This window comes from Castor canadensis, chromosome 17 (assembly GCF_047511655.1).
Source record: "Castor canadensis chromosome 17, mCasCan1.hap1v2, whole genome shotgun sequence".
Classification (NCBI taxonomy): domain Eukaryota; kingdom Metazoa; phylum Chordata; class Mammalia; order Rodentia; family Castoridae; genus Castor; species Castor canadensis.
In genome coordinates, this window is record NC_133402.1 from 21,046,675 (window position 1) to 21,067,166 (window position 20,492).

General features: G+C 44.9%; 1 protein-coding gene across 4 annotated transcripts in view; it reads right to left on the reverse strand.

Moving 5' to 3' along the window:
• Positions 1-20,492, reverse strand: part of Prkcb (protein kinase C beta) — a 295,276-nt gene that overhangs the window by 176,169 nt on the left and 98,615 nt on the right. For 2 of the 4 annotated variants that reach the window (XM_074060332.1, XM_074060331.1), the window contains exon 3: positions 1,289-1,371. The exons of 1 other annotated variant lie outside the window; for it this stretch is intronic. In XM_074060332.1, the coding sequence (XP_073916433.1) occupies positions 1,289-1,371 (83 nt within the window). Of the gene's footprint in view, positions 1-1,288; positions 1,372-1,462; positions 1,520-20,492 lie in introns of those variants that run through there. One more of the 4 variants, XM_020159751.2, reaches the window with a different exon arrangement.

Here is a 20,492-nt window from a genome sequence, read left to right on the forward strand (position 1 = left end):
GAGGAGCTTCTTATCTCACCTCTCCAGTTTGGGGACAATAAGACTCAGAGGTGACTCAATGCCATCAAAGACCCAGGTTCCTTAAACTCTTCTATACAACTACTCTCTGAATGTCAGCTGTGCCTCCCTCCTTGACCCAAAAGGGCTGCCACAACTCTAAGCATTATATCCTCACACAAAAGTACCCAAGGAGACAAAGAAAGGGCTGGCTCTCTCTTATAAGAAAGGAAACTCTTTCCTATAACATCTCCCCCATCTTCCCTCCAACCCCGTTTGCAGGATCAGGGCACTTACTAGTGACAGGAGACCTGGAAAAGCAAGTCTCAGGCATTTTTTGACTTATGGCACAAGAGTGGGCCTCTGCCAGAAGGAATGAAGGTGAGGACTGTGAATGGCCGTTGTGTAGACAGTCAACAAATCTGCATCAAAACCTTTGCCACATCCTTCTATGTTCTATACTGTCCATGACTTAATATTTTCCTTGACTCACCTTGTCTTTTATTTAACCTAAATGCCTTTCCTTAGGAAGGAAATTTTATATCCTTGTCATAAATACAAAGCCATTTTTAATTGTTTTTCCAATCCATATTAAAATAAATTAATAGTAATTAAAACAAAAATTGTCTATTTGAACTATAAGCATCTCTTGTCCTACCATCAGTGGTCACATTTTGGGACACACAGTAGCAGGATCACCTCATTTCCTTCTAATTCTTGGGCCCTGATATTAATACCTCCCTTACAAAGGCCTACAAAATACATTGTAAACTGGGCATGGTGGTGCACACCTGTAATCACAGCTACTCAAGAGGAGGAGGTAGGAGGATCACTGTCCAAGGCCAGGCTGGCAAAACCACAAAACTTTAATGAAAACAAACTAAAAGTGTTAGGGTATAGCTCAAGCTATGGAGCACTTGCCAAGCAAGCACAAGACTATGAATTCAAACCCCAGTACTGACGGAAAAAAGAGAGCAGCAAACTGCCAACAAACTGACTCTTATATGGTAGCAGAAAGAAGCAGTAAGCCCTTCACTCTCCACCCCCCAAGGTAAAGATGAAGCCACTAGCAAAAGCATCCTAAAGAAACTTGCTGGCTTCCTATCAAACCACAATCTCCTCTCAAAATGTTTTGTTTTATCCACTAAAAGGAGAACCATCTCAGAGGCTGTAAGGGTACCCCATCCTTGGAATGAGACATCCCCACCTATCATCTAAGCGAGATCACTCGCTTACCCCAAAGGATGCACTGAGTATGGACTGAGATGAGTGACCATTGCCCATTACTTACATCAGAGGCTGGGCCCTTGTCAGCGCCAGGGCAGGAGAACGTGACAAATTCATGGCACCGCTTGTGCACAACAAAGCAGCAAACTGCAAAAGAGAAAATAAGGGTTGGAGGAAGGGAAGAAGGAAGGGGCAGGGGAGAGAAAAGGGAGGAAGAGATCGTTAGACCTGGACTTACCAACAAGTAAAAGCTGTGTGCCAAAATAAAAATAACTTCAGCTTCTGGGTCTGTCTTCTGTGAAAGACAAATGAGTACAGTGATGTCACATCTTGCACAGGTGTGACAGTTGGAGCATTAACTAGGGTTCACAAGCTTAAATATGGGGCTGGCGGAGTGGTCAAATAGTAAGAGCACCTGCCTAAGCAAGCATGAGGCCTTGAGTTCAAATCCCAGCGCTGCAAAAAAAGAAAAGAAAAGAAAAAGCTTACATATGCTCCAAATCACAGTCCTTGGAGATCCCGTAAAGGGCCTTGTCTTTCGTTGGTTGAAACAGAATGAAGTGTGTTTAGATGCCCAATGCATAGCAAATGCATACTTTAAACACTAGCTTCACACCTAGAGAGGTGCTCACATAGGAACAGAGTGAGCAAAAATGGCAGGTCACAGCACCACGAAGTGGAAGAGTAGAAGAGACAGGCTGCAACATTTACATTTCTATGTTAGTGAGCTGCAACCAAGTGCACCTGAATTCATGTGAGTTAAACGATTATTACATCTACCCGAGTAAGGAGCAGCCAGAGAACAGCTACAAAATAAAACTGGGTTTTCTGGTTCCATTTTTCATTTACAGTTTTGTTCTTCAAATCTTCTAATAAAAATTCCTAGAGGAGGGCACTGGGCTGATGGACCAGCTCAGAGCCTTTCTAAAGTTCATGTTCAATAAATGAAAATAGAGCAGGAAACCTCAAGGCTACTCCTGGAGGAATGAGAGATTCCATGCCTGCCTGGGGTGAAACTGCACACCCAGACCCGCCTGTGAAGTACTTTTGCCAGGTAACCAAGAATGAGTCAGTTCAAGTCTTTTGATGCAGCTGCAAATGGACAGAAACATGAGTGACAGGAGCATATTAAATGACATTAGAGAGGTCCCTGGAGTCCCCAGAATATGGGCAATTGTAAAAGCGACCAATATGGTTTCCTCAACAAATAAAAATGAGAAAGGAAAATAAAAACAGTAGGGAGAAAATAAGAGGAGAAACATATATTCAAAGAAATTTAAGAAACATATCAACCAAATGCAATCTGCAGGACTTGTTTGGATCCTAATTTGAATAAAGCAGTAATTTAAAAAATTATGAAGCAATCAGAGAAATGGATATAATCACTTAGTTTTTTATATTAGGGAAGTACTATTATCGATATTAAGGAATTAACATTTTTGGTGTGATGATGGTATTTGGTAAAATAATGCTGTTATTTCAATAGAATCTTTATCTTTGAGGATCCATCTTAAAACGCTTTATGGATAAAATAATTAAATTTGAAATAATTCGGTAGGCTTGCACAAGAATTCATTACACCAATCTGTCTACTTTTACATGTGTTTGATACTTTCCATAATATAAAATTGTAAAACAGAGACAGAGAAGGACACTGAGGGTCAGATAGCACCTGAGTATAAAAAGTGGGGGTAGGGCTGGAGGCACAGCTCAAGAGTAGAGCACCTGCCTAGCAAGCGTGAGGCCCTGAGTTCAAGCCCCAGTACCACCAAAAAATAAATTAAAAAACTAAAGCAAAAAGGGGTGGGGTGGGGTGGGGATCAAGTGATGAAGCACCTGCCTAGGAAGCTCAAAGCCCTGAGTTTAAACCCCAGTACCACACTCCTCTCAAAAAAAATAAAATAAATAAAATAAAAGAAAGAATAAAAATACTATTTAAACAACTTTAAGGAAAAACTAGACAAAGAAACTTTAATCCACCTACACTTCAAAAGGCCTTCCTCATTCCCCAAGGTCATATAAATATTATTCTGGGATTTTTTTCCTTTATACAACATCACTTCCACTTTGAACACTTTAATCCATCTGTAATTTCTTGGAATCTGACATGAAATGGGTATCTGATTTGCCTTCTTTTTTTTTCATGTAGATAATCAATGGTCCCAGGATCCTTTACTGAATAATTCAGCCCTTCCAGCGCCAACTTTATTATATGCTCAGTAATGACATGCACTGGAATGTGCTTTGGGGCCTTGGCCGGCTCCACTGACATGTCTCGAAGTGTTGGTACGACAGCCTTTAATTACAGCAGCCTTATGATGTGCACCACCCTGGTCGTCCCGGTCATTCCTCGTTATCTTTATTCTCAACATTTTCTTGGCCTACACCGCACACTTATTCTTCCAAGTGAACTTTCGAAGTGCTTTATCAAGATTTTCTAAATATCAGTGGAGTTTTTATGGGAATTATATTTAGTCAATCCCTTGCCCTCCAAAAAAGTAATTGGGTCTTTGAACTGGTCCTAAAATTCAGAAATTAAATTCAACATAATTGTCACTTTCACACCAAGTCATCTCATTTCTTTATCTGTTCCATGGTCTTTGATTTTCTCCAGATTATTTCTGCACATTTCTCACTCAGTACCATCGGAAAGATTCTTTTCATATGCTATTGTGAACTTGACTTTTCATTTTGTTTTTCAACTGGTCATTATTTGCAAATAAGAATGCAATTGAATTGCAGTACATGTATTTTGTGAGCATTTTTAAAGTCATGATAATTTTGTGGGTTTTCAGTTGCTTTGAGTTTTCTGGCTAGAGAATCATATTATTCCTCAAAATAATATTTTCCTTTTCTCCTTCTTCATAGATTTGACTCTTTTTTCCCCTTATCACATTTCTGCTTCTAGAGCTTTCAGAACAAACATGACCTTTCTACCCCTTCTCAAGCTCACTTTTGCAATTCATATTTTCCTTGGAAAAGGTCCACAGTGACCTTCCTGGTGTGTTTACATCACACCATCTTATCTGGGACACTTCCAAGCCTTCTTTTATTCCTTCTTTGTTTTGTATTGTTAATCTCTCTCTCTCTCTCTCTCTCTTACTTTATTATTGTATCATTTTAAAGAACCAGATAGTGGATATACTTATCAATTCTACTAGGTTTTATCCCACTTTATTAATTACAACCTCTGCCCCCACCCTGTAACTATACTTGCATTATTGTACTTGTACTTATTGGTAGGAACGTGACTTCTGAGTGCATCATGTGAAACTATAGTATTTGGTCACGTTGTTGTCTTATCTCCTCGAGCTTCTGTTTCCTCTGAAAGATGGCAGTGATGATAACAGTCCCCATATCCCAGTGTTGCCGTCAGAATGAAGTAAGTCAATCCACGCTCAGAATGGTTCCTACCGTATTTACCGTAAGTGTTCAACCACGATCTGGGGCTGTCGTGTACTGCTCCTTTTAAGGCTGCCTGAGTTGACTGCTCAGTTAATTTACCCCCATTCCATTTCATTAAAAATTTAAATATTTTAAGGCTAAAAACTTTTCTCTTAAGTACAGTTTTGGTTGCATCTTAAGTTTTATATTTAGTGTCGTTATTGTTTTAAGTTTCTAAATGGTCTATTATGGTTTAAATTTCTTCCTTGACCCAGAACAACTTAGGAAAGTTTGTTCCCTCATTTTCAAGGAGCTGCTTTCTTCCAGAACCTTTCTTCAAAACTTCCACAATACCAGTTGTGATCTTACTCATCCTGTCTGCTTGGGGGGCTCATCTCCAGTTTCCTAGCACCCACAATTTCCAACACATCCACAACACAAATTCTAACACAACTGATAGTAAGAAATTGTTCAGTGCAGGAGCTGGTAGATTGCCTCAAGTGGTAGAGCACCTGCCTGGCAAGGGTGAGGCCCTGAATTCAAATCCCAGTCCCTCAAAAAAAATAACTGTTCAGCGAATGAATGAACAAAAGAATGAATATCATCAGCCACAAAAAGAGAAGAAAACAGAGTCAGCCTCATGGAGATAAAGCACCTGGGGGTCTTCCCACAGTCCTTCACCACACAGTGACAGCAATCCACAATGGTAAGGTCGCCTTGAGCAGACCTTCCCATTGACCCAGAAACAAATAATCTATCCCCATGAGGAGGAATCCATGTACCAAGTGGCCAACTGCCCCTGGCACACTCTACAGAGCATCGGGGACACACTTGGCGAGCTGATGAGCCTGTGGAGCAGGTATTTCCTTACATGGCACATTCCTGAGAAGTTGTACATATCTATTTCCCCATTAACTAAAACACTTTTTTAAAAAGGAGTGGGGGGGGGGCTATTTTAAGAAACAAACTGAATCCTTTTGTGATACAAATAAACACCACCTCATTTCTGTTTGGCAAATCCAGGATAAGGCTGGCTTTTCTTAAAGAAGAGGCAACACTTCCTGAGCTGCTGAGAAATGTGCCAGGTCCAGTTTTCACACAGGTACCGGGTTGGAACCAAGTCCCAGGGGGACCACCTGGGCTAGACAATTCCTCTTTGCCCTCTAGGATTTGAAGCACTCTCCTCCAAGGTCAAAACCGACCGACAGGCCTGTTACTCAACTCTGAATAATAAAGTGGGGCTTCCCAAGTGCTTCTGGGAACCGTCTCCATGATCAAAGGTAGAAAGGCCTGCCGCCATTTCCTCTCACCACCTGGCCTCACCACCATTAAGTAGGGAGACTCACATGGCCAGGCCACTCGAGCTGGTGAAGAGCTTTCATATCATGTTTTACTCTGAACCCCGCAGTCCTGTGGGGAAAGTGTTTGGATCCTTATTCTATCAACAGGGATGCTGCTGCCCAGAGGGGTCATTTGCCCAAGGTCGCTCAGCTCATGAATGACCATGCTTTTATTGGAAACTAGGTTTGACTTCCTCTGGAGCCCACATTCCCCACTTGTATGTGCAGTTGTCATTTGCTGTCTTGTTCCAGAAGAAATCGCCCCCACTTTCCTCACCCCTGCCACTCAGACATTTGCTGAATCCCACTGAGTCTTCCTTCACAACCTCTTTCACACCACAGCCTCCTGCACACTCCCACTGACTCCACCTCGGCCACCCTCAGTACCTCAGAGATGGAGTTCCTGTAATAAAGGCCTCACCAGCCTCTCCAGAGATGGATCTGTCTGCCTTGATACCTCACCTCCGTGAGCCAAAGCTCCCATAACCATAAAGGAGATACGATGAGCAATGCTGCAGGACTGCTGAGATATCTAAATGAGATGTCATATACCAGTGCACAGCAGCAGGGACAGCACAAAGCTCTCAAAGATTCATTTACTTCCTTCCAGAATGGAGGGGTTCCAGCTTTGCAGCCAAACTGCCTGAACCAGGTGCCACTGTTTCTTGAATATTCTAATTGACCCTCATCTGTCTCGATTACCTAGCAAGTAAAATAGGGACATCAATAGTAACTGTTCTCATAGAGTTGTGAGGATTCATTGGGTTTGTCTTAGCTCAGTGTGTGGACACAGTAAGTGCCTAATAAATGCCACATCCTATTGATGTTATTCCTGCCTACTTCCTCCTACCTATGCACTCTTGGATAATTTGTCCTCTGAAGACCGAGCCTTGGCATCATTTTTCTTCTCCAACACCTTCACTGGCTGCTTGTGGTCTAATTCTGTGCCTTCCAACATGGCAGCTACTAGTCACATGGCTATGTAAATCTAAGTTAATTAAATAAAATTTAAAATTCACCTCCTTGTTCTTCCACGTGCTTAGTAGTCCCATGTGGCTAGGGGCTACCATGCTGGACGGTGTAGACACAAGACATTTCCATCCTCGTAACAGTCTTGCTGGGCAGAACTGGCCTACAATACAGCTCAAATACCTTATCCATCCATGGCAGCACCTCTAACTTCACCCCACCTCCTCTCACACCCTGCCACATCCTGCCAGGCTGATGGCCGGCTCTTATCCTGCCTTGTGCACATTTGTTCCACAAACATATCAATGTCAAGTGTCCGTGATGTGTCATCCACAGACGAGAAGCAGAGGAGCTCAGGTCTCCAGGCAGCAGACTGAAGGCTGGATTGAAAGAGAAATGCATATTGTCCTCCTCGTGAGACGGATGACAGGTCACTGATCTCACCTACCCAGTCGATTCAGGGACTGTAAACTAGAATGCCTATGAGGGCCAGGCCTTATGACCAAGAGAAGCACTGTGCGGGGCTGAAGTAAAGCACACAGGCCTTTTCAAGGGATACATGGCTCCAGCCAACAGTGGCTCTGGGCTCACAGGTACAGAGTTTCCGGATACTATTTTTTTAAAGCTCTGTGCAGGCCATCCAAACATATCTGTGTGCCACCAGTTTACAAACTCTGTCTCAGATGTTTGGACCTCAGTTACCTATACTGCTGTAGCTAATATAAATACAGTCCCCTACTATAGACTGGGAATGAGACCACCTCCTTCACAGGTGGCTGTGCAGATGAAATCAGATTCATGTGCCTGGCTCACATCAAATTCTTAATAAAATATGAATGGATGAATGAGCAATGAATGAATCAATGGATGTGCTCATTTGGTCACCCCCACACTTGGAAATCACACATCACAGCTGAGTCCACAGGAAGGCAGCTGAGCCCATGGGCAGTGGGATGATATGTGTGAATCTGTGAGCAGCTGCCCCATCCCAGCTAGGCTGTGTGAGATCAGAAGGTAACTCTTTGCCCTGCTTGACCAGTTTTCAGTATATAATGACAACTTCTTTTTAAAAGAGTGTGCAGTGCTTATGATTTTAAAATTCAAACATTACAAATGAGTCTAGAATTCAGAAGCACTGCTCTTCTCCATCACCAGAGGAAACCATTCTGTCCAGTTTCTTGTGTAATTCTTTTTTAAAAAAATCTATAGATTTTCTCCACATATTAGAGCACCTCTGAGAGTCTATATGTACACAGTTAACCCTCCGTACCAAGGGTTTCACACTTGAAGGATCCACCAGCCAAGGGCCGAAAATATTTAGAAAAAATTAAGACTCTGTAGTGACTATGTACAGATGTTTTTCCTTGTCATTATTCCCTAAACAACTATTTATGTAGCATCTCAATTTCACTAGTCAGTTACTTACATATGACTTGAAGCACATGGGAGGCTGAGTGTAGTTTACATGCATAATAATAAACCCATGAAAAGAAAGCTGGTCCCCTGCCACCTTCTGCTATAACAACCCTGGAGGAACCAGGTCCCTAAGCAGGACAGGGTAACACATGGAGACTATCTTGACCCCATGGCCTCTCCCTTTTGATCAGGCTCTAAAGACAGGGGAAGCAAGACAGAATGCTGTGGACTAAGATAGAATACCACCATCCCTTCACTCATCAGCCAGATGTAGACCAGAAGGCCTGGCTCCAAAGTGTAGTGGGCCGTTCTTGTTTCTGCTTGACCATCATCTGTGCTCTGGCTTCTCCTTCAGGGAAGCCCTCCTCTCTGACTCACAGCTCATGTACATAGACTAAGGCTGCCCTCCCCCTCTCCAAGGGTGGACATGGGACTTGATACACAATGTGGATCCAAGGATGGTGAAATAACTCAAGCCACCCCATGAAAATCAGCTTCAAGGTTTTGGCTGGAATTTAGGAAAAAGGACCATTTTATCATGAGAGCTGCTGAACTGCTAGCGAAGAAGTCTGCATCTGCTGTGTTTTCATCACAAAGAAAAAAGACTTTTTGAGAATGAAGCCAATACAGAGACAAGCAGGACCGAGAGGGTATCTGACAACCACATATGAACACCTAGATCCAACCAGACATGAAGAACCCCTTGACTCTTCTAAATAAGCTAATAAATTCCCCTTGTTCTAAACCAGCTTGCATTGGAATTTTGTACACTGTGCTCACAGGTGTCTGACTGATAGACCAAAAGTGAGAAACTGGAGGACAGACAGTCGAGACTCTATTTTCTCCTACACTTTGTGCATTCCTATAAATCAACTTCTTCTTTTTTATGTAAAGAGTCAGCATTAAGAGCACTCAATTGGATCAGTCCATGTTGGTAAACTGAGGAAAGCTGGGATACAGTGTTCCTTCCTTCCCTTAATTCCTCCAGATGTCGCAGCCTTCCCTGAAGACAACTGCACCTAGGAGTTTGCTCAGGGAGAGAAAGAGCCAGGCAGCGTGAGGTTTAACAGGTGCCCCGTGTCTATGGGGCCTGTGAGTGGGGCTTCTTTTCAGTAAACATCTTTAGCATGGGCACATTCAGCTCACAGCTAAACAGTGATTTCTGCCACCTGCCACCACCAGCATTCTGTCCTTGCTGGTGAAGCAAAGGCCATAGCCCCAAGTCCATGCCTTTTTTTGACAAGGACAATGAGTTGAATCCTCCAAATTTTGTCTCCTGAGCTAGGAGGTTTGAAGCTCAGAGATAAATTTGCATCAAACCCAGGTCCCCAACTCATTTTTAAAAAAGCAAATAGAAAAACCTTAAACTCCAGGCAAGTGAAACAGTAGCGACAACTACAGTGGGTGGCTAGGTAAATATACAGAGGAAATACTACAATGCAAACATCACCACACACAGCCACTGAATAAAGACAGGGCAAGGAGAGCACAAGGGACATCTGTTAGCCTGACCTGCTCCCATACACTCCTGGCGATTAGAAGGTAGGAGTTCCTGTGAGAAATGATCCCTTCCTCCCTGTACACAGTCCTGGGAGAACTGTCCATCAGCATGCCCAGCTTGCCCCTTGCACAGGAACCAGTACCCAACATCAGCAAGTCACACTCTTGCTCTCTCAGTAGAGAGACACAGGGATGGAAAACAGCTGAAACTGATTCATCCCAATAATGTCACCATGCAAACATCACCCATTACTTCCTGTGTTTTCTAGGGCCTGGTCCTGCATGTGTGTGCTGCCCCATATATTCCTAGGGTTTTTTTTTTTTTCTTTTAGACAACTACAGTCCACTTTTGTGGTTTACAAATGACCAAAGGGCCCTAACCAACCCAAAGACACCTGCTCTCCCTACCCCTACCCCGCCCCCACACTGATGCAAGTATCCTTTTCCATGACAACTGCAAGTGACAGTGACAAGGTTCACAGTTCAGAGCTTGGGACCCCTCTAACATTAGAGAGCTCTTCTGACTGCAGTCAACCTGTCCGGAAGGTCCCACCCCACCTTCTTGGTGGACCCTCCTCTTTGGCTGACTTTTCCTTCTGGCTCTCCCTCACCCCTCCCCGCGGGAATTCCTGAAGGTGCCATCCTAGGCACTGGTCTCTTCTGTCATCAGATCTCAGATTCCATACAGTTTAGCCTGCTTACTGTATGCTCCATTTGACCTATCCTCTCTAAGAGACTTTATTATTTCATTGTACAGTATGGACAAAATGAGTACCTACTCATAGAGTCACTGGGATTAAATGTGACGACATACTGAAAACACTACCAGGAAAAATAAATCTTAATAGACTAACAGGCATGTGGCAAGTTCACCATAAACGTTAGCTATTGTTATGGTTATCGTTACAGCTAACAATGCCCATAACAATCATCCCTTTCCTTCCCAGACTGTTACCTCCATCACAGCTGAAGAGCCATATGTCGTGTGGCTACTGTCTTCCTGGTACTGGGCAAAAGAAGAGCTCGCTAACATTAAACTGGCTGTTGAATGGCAAAGACTTTAAGGCAATGGTGATAAGGACATTACAAGCCATACCTCCCCACCACCACCCCAGTGTCTCTCCTTTACCAGAATATACATCCTCATCCTCCCCGTAGATTTTAGGTAGGGAAGACAAAACTTTCTCACCGTCATCCTAGATGCTCTCAAGAATAATAAAGTCATAGCATGATGGAGGCACTGCATTTGGTCTTTTTAGTTTACTTAATTTTTTTTAATTTAAATAAGCCAGTTGAAGAGGAAATGAAATAGAGAAAAAAGACTGGCAGGAAATCCATGGAATGTAGATGTGCCAGTTGTCTCTGGCTATGGCTTGGGTTTGCTTCTGTTTATAATTCTGAACTTCCCTACTATTAAATAATAAAGCAAACACACATGTTCCAATATCTCACCTTCGTGAGACACACTTTAATACATGGAAGAACACCCATGTAATCACCACGCCATCCAGCTACCAATGCTGGTATCACCCCCAATGGGCCCTTTGACAAGGAATCTCACCCCGGCCCTCAGCAACCTCCCAAGTGCCTTCTGTGGCTGCAGACTGATGGACTATTTTGCCTTCTTTTACTCAGAGTGATATTTCTGAGGCTCATCTTGTACTTCACCAAGGATCTCGGTAAGTAGCTCATTTTTATGCCTGAATAATATTCTGTTATGCGGTTATTTCAAAGCTCATTTATCCTTCATCTCTTCATAGCTGTGCTGGGTTTTTTTTCAGTTTCTGGTTATCATGAATAAAGCTACTGTGGACATTCATTTATAAGCCTTAAGAGGGCCTAGTGGGAAGCCTTCAGAGCCTTGGGGGGAGTGTGCCCTTGAAAGGGAAAGTGGGACCTTGACCCCTTCCTCTTCTTCTCTTGGGCTTCCTAGCCATGAGGCATGGAGTTTTGCTCCACCGGGAGCTCAGCTATGAAAGGACACCACAGGCCTAAAGTAAGCCTTTCCTCCTCGTGAATTGATTTATCCCAGGCATTTGTTTCCATATTGGAAAGCTGACTGACACCCAATGCTCTGTGTTGCCTCCCTCAGAGGAGAGCCAAAGGATGTAGGTTCCAGTCCACCTCCAGGACTCACCGCCTGCACAAGCCACACTGTGCCTCAGTCTTCTCGTGTGTGAAATGAAAAGTGCTACTGTTTATCTTCCCCTTGGGATTACAGTGAGAATTTAACACAGCAAAGCCATTCAGCAAACACCTTTCGAGCCCCCAGGGCCTGTAACAACCTGAACTCTAGGCCTCTCATCAACCCTGTAAAGGTGGAAGTGATTGCTTTCAAATAAGGCTCAAAAAGAAGCCAGCTGTTTGCAGGAGATTAGTGAGCTAGAAGGAGGCAGAGCAGGGAGTCGAACTCAGGTCTACCTGTCTCCAAAGTCATACTCTGCCCTTCAGGAAGACTAAGAAGGGTAAATAAATATACAAAAAGTGAGGGTTTGGTGCCTCCGCCCTAACATGCACATTGTCACAGATCCAGTCTGGCTCCAGTGTCTGACTGTGAAACCTCAATGCTCCCAGGCAGCTAGCACTGAAGCCTTCCCTCCACTCTCAGGTGCATTCTCACCTGCCTGCGGGCCCAGGTGTTGCCCTGGGCAACCACCTACCCACCTCCCTGCATCCTTTTCTGAGCTTCCAGGGTCCATGTACATTTGAGGGCAACAGGGCGTTACTCTCCTTCAATGCCCTCTAGGAGATGACATTAACCTTGGGCACCTCCACTGATTTCCCAAGGAACAGTGACATCTAAATACAAACACATGAGCTGCCTGCAGTGTCTAAACTCAGCATTCTTGTCACGCCTTAATACCCTGTCATCCCAGCAATGCTCATTCTCCATGCACTTTGAAATCTCTTTTGCTTTATACTCTGCCAAAAGATTCCAATTTCTCTGTGCTGGCATTGACATGATGTAGAAAGGAACATGTGAGCCGTGAGGGCTCAGAAATAGCCTGGAACTTTTCAAGGAAGGGGCCCACGGTGGGATGACAGGCAAGCTATTCTGCATAACAAAGCACTCTGTCCCCGGAGTCAGGCACAAGCCCACCCTTCCCCACGTACACACACTCACACCTATCAATCACTCCCTGAAATACCCTATCTGTGGGAGGATGGGAAGAAAATGGTATGATCAATGAAGCTCCCAGAGCGCTAGTGGGATGGACTCTGTCCAGTGGGGAGTGCTCTACTAACAACAGGTCAGATGTACTTGCAGCTGGACCATGGTGGTGGTGGTGGTGATGGTGGTAAGGAGTGCTCAACTGACAGGAGGTTGATGTGCTTGGAGCTGGACCAGAATGATGCTGATGGTGATGGTGATGACTATGGTAATGGTAATGGTGCTACCAATGACGGTGGCAAGGCAACAACAGAGAACATCTACCAATTACCCATGAGGTGCTACTCACTGTTCTCAGCTCTTTACAAAGATGTACTCATTTTAATTCTCACAGCCCAGGAGGTGAGTTCTAACATCCCTCTGTTTATAGACGGGGAAGCTGAGGCATGGGAAGCTAAGTAACTTGGTAGTGAGTGACCATCAGGATTAGAACCCAGGCTTTCTGATGCCCATGTCTTTGCTCTTGACCACTTCTTCTCCTCCTCAGCATCCTGTGACAGACAAATTTGTGCCAGGCCCCCTCTGTGGGGAGGGAGGAGAGGGATATCTCTGATACTAAAACTGCAGGGCGAGCAAAGTACAACCCTTTCCTCTGGACCCTTAGCTCCAGGAATGGTTTGGAACCCACACCAAGACTCAGCACTTACTGAGCACTTACTATCTACTGGGCCTTTCCCTGCATGAGCCCATTAATTCCCCCAATAATCTTTTAGGGTGCGCTGCCTTACTAGCCTCCACTTTCAAGGGCAGGAAACTGAGGCTCAGGGTGTGCTTGCTCTTCATGTCACCCTCTACATCCAGTCTTCGCCTGACTGCTGTCATCAAAGAGCTCCAGAAGACTGATCCCTGCAGAATTAATTGCCTGGCCTCCCCCCTGCCCCCAGCTTCTGTTTCTAGCTGGGCTCAGCCCATGGCCAAGACCAACAGGCAACAGGAGCGAAGCAGAGAAACCAGGGAATTTCTTCCTCCTCTTCTTCCCTCCAGGGCCACAGTTCTGCTAGCCTCCCTTCTTCCTCAGCTCCAGCTCTAAATGGCTCCACATTGTTCCCTCCTCTTGTTCCTTCCTCCTTAAATGTGGTAACAGCTTCTCATTGTCACAAGTCCTGAGAGGCCTCGACATTTATTATTTGCAGTCTGAACCTTGCCCACACCTCCATAAATAATCCCTTAATGAAACATTCTTCTTGCAACTGCCCAATGGTTTCTGTTTCCTGCAGAGTCCTGATAATCAGTCCTGAAGTAGAAATCCTTGTCCAAAGTCAAACAGTAGGGAAAGGTGGCTAGAGCAGGCAGTGGAACCTGCAGTCCATTGTTCCAGGTATCTATGACACACCATCCTTCAGAGGAGGGCCCTAACTCAAAGGCCCACAAAAGCCGGGAGCATAAATGAGCCAAGCAAGTGGGTAAAGCACTTAGGGGCTGGCGTAACTCAGAACACCTAACTTTCAGGTAACTGTATGTCAGAATAAGCAGACTTCCTCACATTTTCCCAGAATTCCACCCCCTCCTGCTAAGAGGCATTGTCCCTGGGCACCTGCTCTTAAATTTCACTTCCCATCAGTCCCAGGCCACTCCCTACCCACACAGGCTTTTAAACCACATCTCCACTTCTAAAAGATTCAAGCAGCAAAGATAATTAATTCTCTGGCTTCAAAGGCTGCTTCTCTAACCAGCTGTTTTTTCTCCACCTCACCACCACTGACCCTATCATCCCTCCTCCTCCTGGTGACTGACTGACTGACTGACTACAAGGAAGCAGCCCCCATCCTCTTGTCATCTGCTGTCTGGGGGCTGGGAACCCAGCCAAGGCTGCCATCCAAAAGGAAGGGTGAGAGAAGAAATATTCAAACACCCTGCCTGCAGTCTACAGCATGGCAGTAGCATCTGCTCTGTGGGCAGAAAAACTACAAGAACCTCCACGCGTATGTGGGAGGAGGTATCCTCCACGCCAATGACCTTGAAATCAGACCATCTGCCCTCTGGCAGAGCACAGACAGCCCTCCTCCCAGAGTTGCTGGGGGAGTGTCTTACAGCAGGGGCTGCAAACTAGTTCTGGGGTTCAGCCCACACTGTGCTTTAAAACAATGAAACTACTGCCAATACTTCCAGCAGGAGAGTTCGTGGTTTGTACAAATCCAGTCTTCTGGCTTTTCTTTCAAAAGATCAGAAGTTTTGTGGGGCCCAGGGGCTCATGCCTGTAATACTTGCTACTCGGGAGGTGGAGATCAGGAGGACAGTAGTTTGAGAGCAGTCCAGCAAAAAGTTCGTGAAAGCCCCACCTCAATCAATGATGGCATTCACCTATCATCCCAGCAACACAGGATGAGTAAATAGGAGAATCATGGTCCAAATCAGCCCAGGCAAAAATGTAAGACCCTATCTCAAAAATAACCAAAGCAAAAGAGGGCTGGGACCATGGCTCAAGTGGGAGAGCTCCTGTCTAGCAAGTGCAAGGCCCTGAGTTCAAATCTCAGCACTGCCAAAAGCAAAGCTCAGGCATTTCATCAGCAGTGAATCCATATTTTTGCATGGTGACAGAGAAAGTGAGTCCAGTAAGATGTGAACCCTGAGATGTGAACTCAGGGAATTTTGTCTGGTTCATTCCCAGCTGCATCCCATGTGCAGAATGTGGCACACAGTAGGTACTCAATATTAACACATGATGGGTGAATAATTGGTCCTTGTTCAGACGTCCATCTCACAGCAACGTCTGCCTGGTTCAACCCACTCAGCTCAGTTCCTTTCAAGTGCTGCAGATGGCTCAGTTTGGGACCCCCAACTTGATGATGATGTAAGGAAGGCAAGACAGTCCCTGCTCCTCAGAAATAAATTACAGGAGATCATATCAGATGGGAAAATAATAATAATAGTGCACATATAAGGCAGCTACTATGTGTTACACTGCTCTAATATTTTCCATGCATTGGCTCCTTTAATCCTCACCACACCCGTGTGGCAGGTCCTATTATCAGCCTTATTACAGCAAAGAGGAAACTGAGGCAAAGAGAAAGAGTGACATGCCTGAGACCACACACTACTGAGCGGGGAAGGCAGGATTCAAATCCAGGCAGTCTAGCTCCAGAACACATGAAAAAATAAACAACTGATGATGACAGAGGGAACTTGGCTCTTTCCTTAAAATCCCACAAATCACTCCCAGCGCAAGAGTCAGAATTCTGTGGCCGTCATTCCTAGGACGCTGCTCCAAGAGAAGCCAAATGAGAGGGCGCTTCAGGAGGACAGGTGCCCTCAGCCTCCAGCTTCACAGCTCAAGAGCCCCCAGTGTCCCCTTCATTTGCTGTAATGAATGCGGGAGAGCACAGACAGTCCCCAGTTGAACCTTGTAGGCTGAAGGGGTGGGGATGGAGAGTGTGTGCACACTTGGCTGACCTACTTGGACCCAAGTGGCTTGGGAGGGAACTTTATGTGACCCTAGCTGATGCTTCGTCCAAGAGTGCCGCAAAGCAGCTGGAGCTGGCAGCTGGAGAACAGGGGACACAGGAGCAATCCCAGAGGCTGCAGCTCTGCAATTCCATAGGTGCTAGAGAAGGCAGGGTGGTGGATGGAAGGCAGCCAGGGTCCCAGTTCTGCTCTTCCATGGCTAGGCTACCATCTAATGAAGTACCTCACCCAGGAAAGTCCTCCAGCTCTAAGAGGGTCCTGACCAAAACCACAGAGTGCCTTGCCCACTCCATGACCAACCAGCTGCAAGATTTTCCCAGAAGGCTTGAGCTTAAGCTGGGGCAGTGAACATGCCCAGGCTCTGATAAAGGTGTTAGGCTGTTGCCCAAAACCCTGAAAGAAACTGGCCTTGGTCCTGAGCCAAAATTCCTCAAGCCCTCATCTGAACTCCATCCTCTGATCCCTCCCTGAGGACATCACAAGGATATGTGGCAGCATTCTGTAAAGTCCCCAACAAAGTCTTTGACCTGCATAGGAGAGTGACTATGGGCAACAATTAGACACCACATAGTTTTAGAAGCTAGAAGAAAGGATTATGAATGTTTCCACCAGAAGAAATGGTAAACGTTTGAGGAGATAGATACGTTTAGCCTGAGTTAAACGCCACAGGATGTATTGATGTATCAAAGCATCACATTGGTACTTACCATTTTTTATGTTTTATGCATAAATATTAAAAAAAAACTGCTTTGGACTGGTTGCTCTGGTGTTTGGTGCTTCTTTCTTTGGGATCTCCTGCTGCATCTCAGGACATCTGGGGATGCTCTCTTGTAGGAAAATCCCCTGCTACTCCTTTTGGGGCAACCACAGCTACAGGCTTGGCGGGACAAAACAAGAAGGGCCTCTATTTCCTCACCTCTATGATGGAGTGAGCCAGGTTCTGACATTTGCTCAAACAGTTATGTATTCATTCACTTTCCTACTCATTGCTCAACAACCACGGGCTGGATGTCTGTGACATGCCAGGCATTGCTCCAGACAAAGAGCAAGTGAACAGCAAGACTGCTGAGACCTTCACCCTCCCAAAAGTTACAATAAAAAGCTCTAGTCCCATTTTCTCACCTCTAGGATGGAGGTATTAATACTTTGAAAGGTTATTAGAGAACTAAATGTGTGCTATTTTAATAAGTAAAAATGTAGCAAATATTTAACACTGCCAAATGCCATTCAATCTTGTAGATCACAGGATGGCAACTTTGTCTTCAGGGAGAAGAGTGAATACAGATGCTTTGTGACTTTACCAGAGAATTATGACCTGATTTGCCCCTGCTAGGTTGGAAATATCTTAAGTTAAGACATGGAAACTGACCTCCTGACATCACTGCTTAGCAACACAGTACTCTGTAGAGCATGGGGTGTGTCCCCCAGTATGGTAGGTGGCCCTGTGATTCACTGCCCCTGTCCAGAACTTCAAGAGAGCATCATACCACATATTGCCAGACCAAGAAAAAAATTGCAAAATTAAAAACTCTAAGTATGGTCTCTACTGAATATTGATCACTTTCACAGCATTTAAAGTAAAAAATAATCACAAGTTGCACCATTGTAAGTCAGGGATTTTCTGTATTGTACACTTTGTAGGCCACACAGTCTCTGTTGCAACTGTCCAACGATGTCCTCGAGCACAAAAGCAGCCATGCACACTACGTGAACAAAAAGGCATGGCTGCGCCCAATAAAATTCTGTTTACAAATCAGTTGGTGGATTCCCAAGCCATAGATCACCAACTCCAGTCCTAGACTAGTGCTGTCTGGCAGAAATGTTTGTTATCTTCACTATCCAACATGGCACAAGTAATGTGGCTACGGTGACTGAGAAAAGGAATTTTTTCTTTGTATTTAACTTTAATTCAGTACAATTTAAATTTAAGTAACTACATGTGGCTAGCGGCAAGAGTATTGCTCAGCATGGAAATAGGAGTCTTACACCTGATTTCCTCTTCACAGTAGCCCTAGAGTATGCAAAATGCCTCACACACTGTCCCTAGTAAACACCCAATAACCTGGAACAAATGCTGTTGCTGTCATTTGTAGGGATGATGACAGCAGTGCTCAAGCTAAGAACACCACCCAAGGATGGCCCATTCCCGGGGCCAGCAAGAGAGAACACCGTGTAGAGATCAATGACAACTAATTGAGACAAAGTGAGACAAGAGGACCACCTTATGTGGCAGCCCCAGGCAGCCCTTGGAACTCCTTAGAAACCAGCCCCTCACTAACCATAATGAGGCCTTTCCCCGGGAGGGGCAAGGCTGCCCCTTAGATCAAACAGGCACACAAGAGCAGGCAAGCTCCACCTTGGCACCCCAGTGACATCAGAGAGGACCACCTGGACCACAAGAGGGAAAGCATTCAGTCCCCCACTGAAAGTGCCCACCCCACCTCCCCGGTAGTAATGGTCACCCCTTCTAATTGATGTACAACAAAGAAAGCATCAAAGTCTATTTTTTTTCAATCTTTCAAGAAGGAAGTTTCCACTCTACAGTAAGTTCACTACATTTCTGTTCTACTATGGTTCCGTTCTAGGTCAACAGTCATCACCATGTGTTGTAGGGTTCTCACGTGTGAGGCACCGGATGAGCTCAAATAATACGAAGATAATAGTTGACACCAATTAAATGCCTACCGGATTCCAGGCACTGAGTTGTTGAGTACTATGTATATGTGACTGCTACTTACTCCCACAATGGTCCAGTGAGGAAGGACTGTCATTATCTCCATCGTAGAGATGATGAACCCAAGGCTTGGAGAGGTGAAAGAATTTGCCCACATCCTCACACCCCAAGAGAGGCAGAGCCTGGATTCAAACCAGGATTTGAATCAAAGTCCTAATCTGGATTGCTGAAGATGCAGGGCTGAAGAAGACAGATATGGCTCTTCTCTCATGAGGGTGACAGGCAGTGGAGCAGGTCATGAGAGTCGGGGTGTCCTAGTCTTTTCTGTTGCTATAACAAAACACCTGAAACCAAGTACTTTGTAAAGAGGTTCATTTGACTTATGAAACATGGTAGCATAACACCATCACCCCATAGCTGCATCACAATATGGTAGGGAAATAAAAAAGGAAATGGGCCATGTTCAGAAGAGTCGAGTGTGTGTGTGGGCCTTGTGTCATCACAAGCCACACTTACAAGTGCCAAGTCACAATGAGATCACATTATCATAAGCCCACCTTACTCTCAGATTTATTACACATGGTTTTGACTAAGTGTGGCCCAAAAACAAATACATAAAAAATAAAAAGAAATTTCAAAAAAAATTTTAAATTCCCATGTACACATTCAGCAGCTAAGTTGATAGGAGAAGCTCTCAGTCAGTCCACATTATCTTCAGCTATGCTTAAACCATTATGTGATCTGCTGAGTGTTTCCCTGCCCTTCATTTTTGGGAAATTCACCTCCCAAAAAGAAAATGGTGACCAAAAAGCAAGTTAAAAGTAAATGTGCTTAATTAAAGTGAAAAGTTGAGGTTTATTCAAAATCAGCATGTCTTTATGGGAGAAATGAATCAAGCATCCCCACTACAGCACTAAGCAGCATGCATCCTCCACAGCGTGGCCCCTTGCATCGACATACCCATAAATAGCAAGGGGCTGCTACAAGCCTCTCTGAAGGCAGAACCCCAATGCCCTAATCACTAGGACCCACCTCTCACAGGTTCCATCACCTCAACACTACCTCACCGGGGCCAGGCTCCTAGCACATACTGCATACCACATCCAAGCCAGTGGGATAACAACAGTGATAGGTGAGGTGGAGGCCTATGGGACATAGGGGAAGAGTCTCTAAGCCAGATTTGGCAGAGAGGGGTGGTCAGGTTAGGGTTCTCAGAAGAAGTGCCTTCAAATAGGGGTAGAGCTTCACCAACCAAAGGATGTGCTAAAGGCAGGAAAGGTGCATGTGAAGGCACATTCAGGACCCCCCAAAGGGCTGGAGGTGTGGCTCAAGTGGCAGAGTGTCAACCTAGGAAAGTGCAAAGTCTCAAAGCCCTGAGTTCAAATCCCAGTACCACCACCATCAAAAAAAA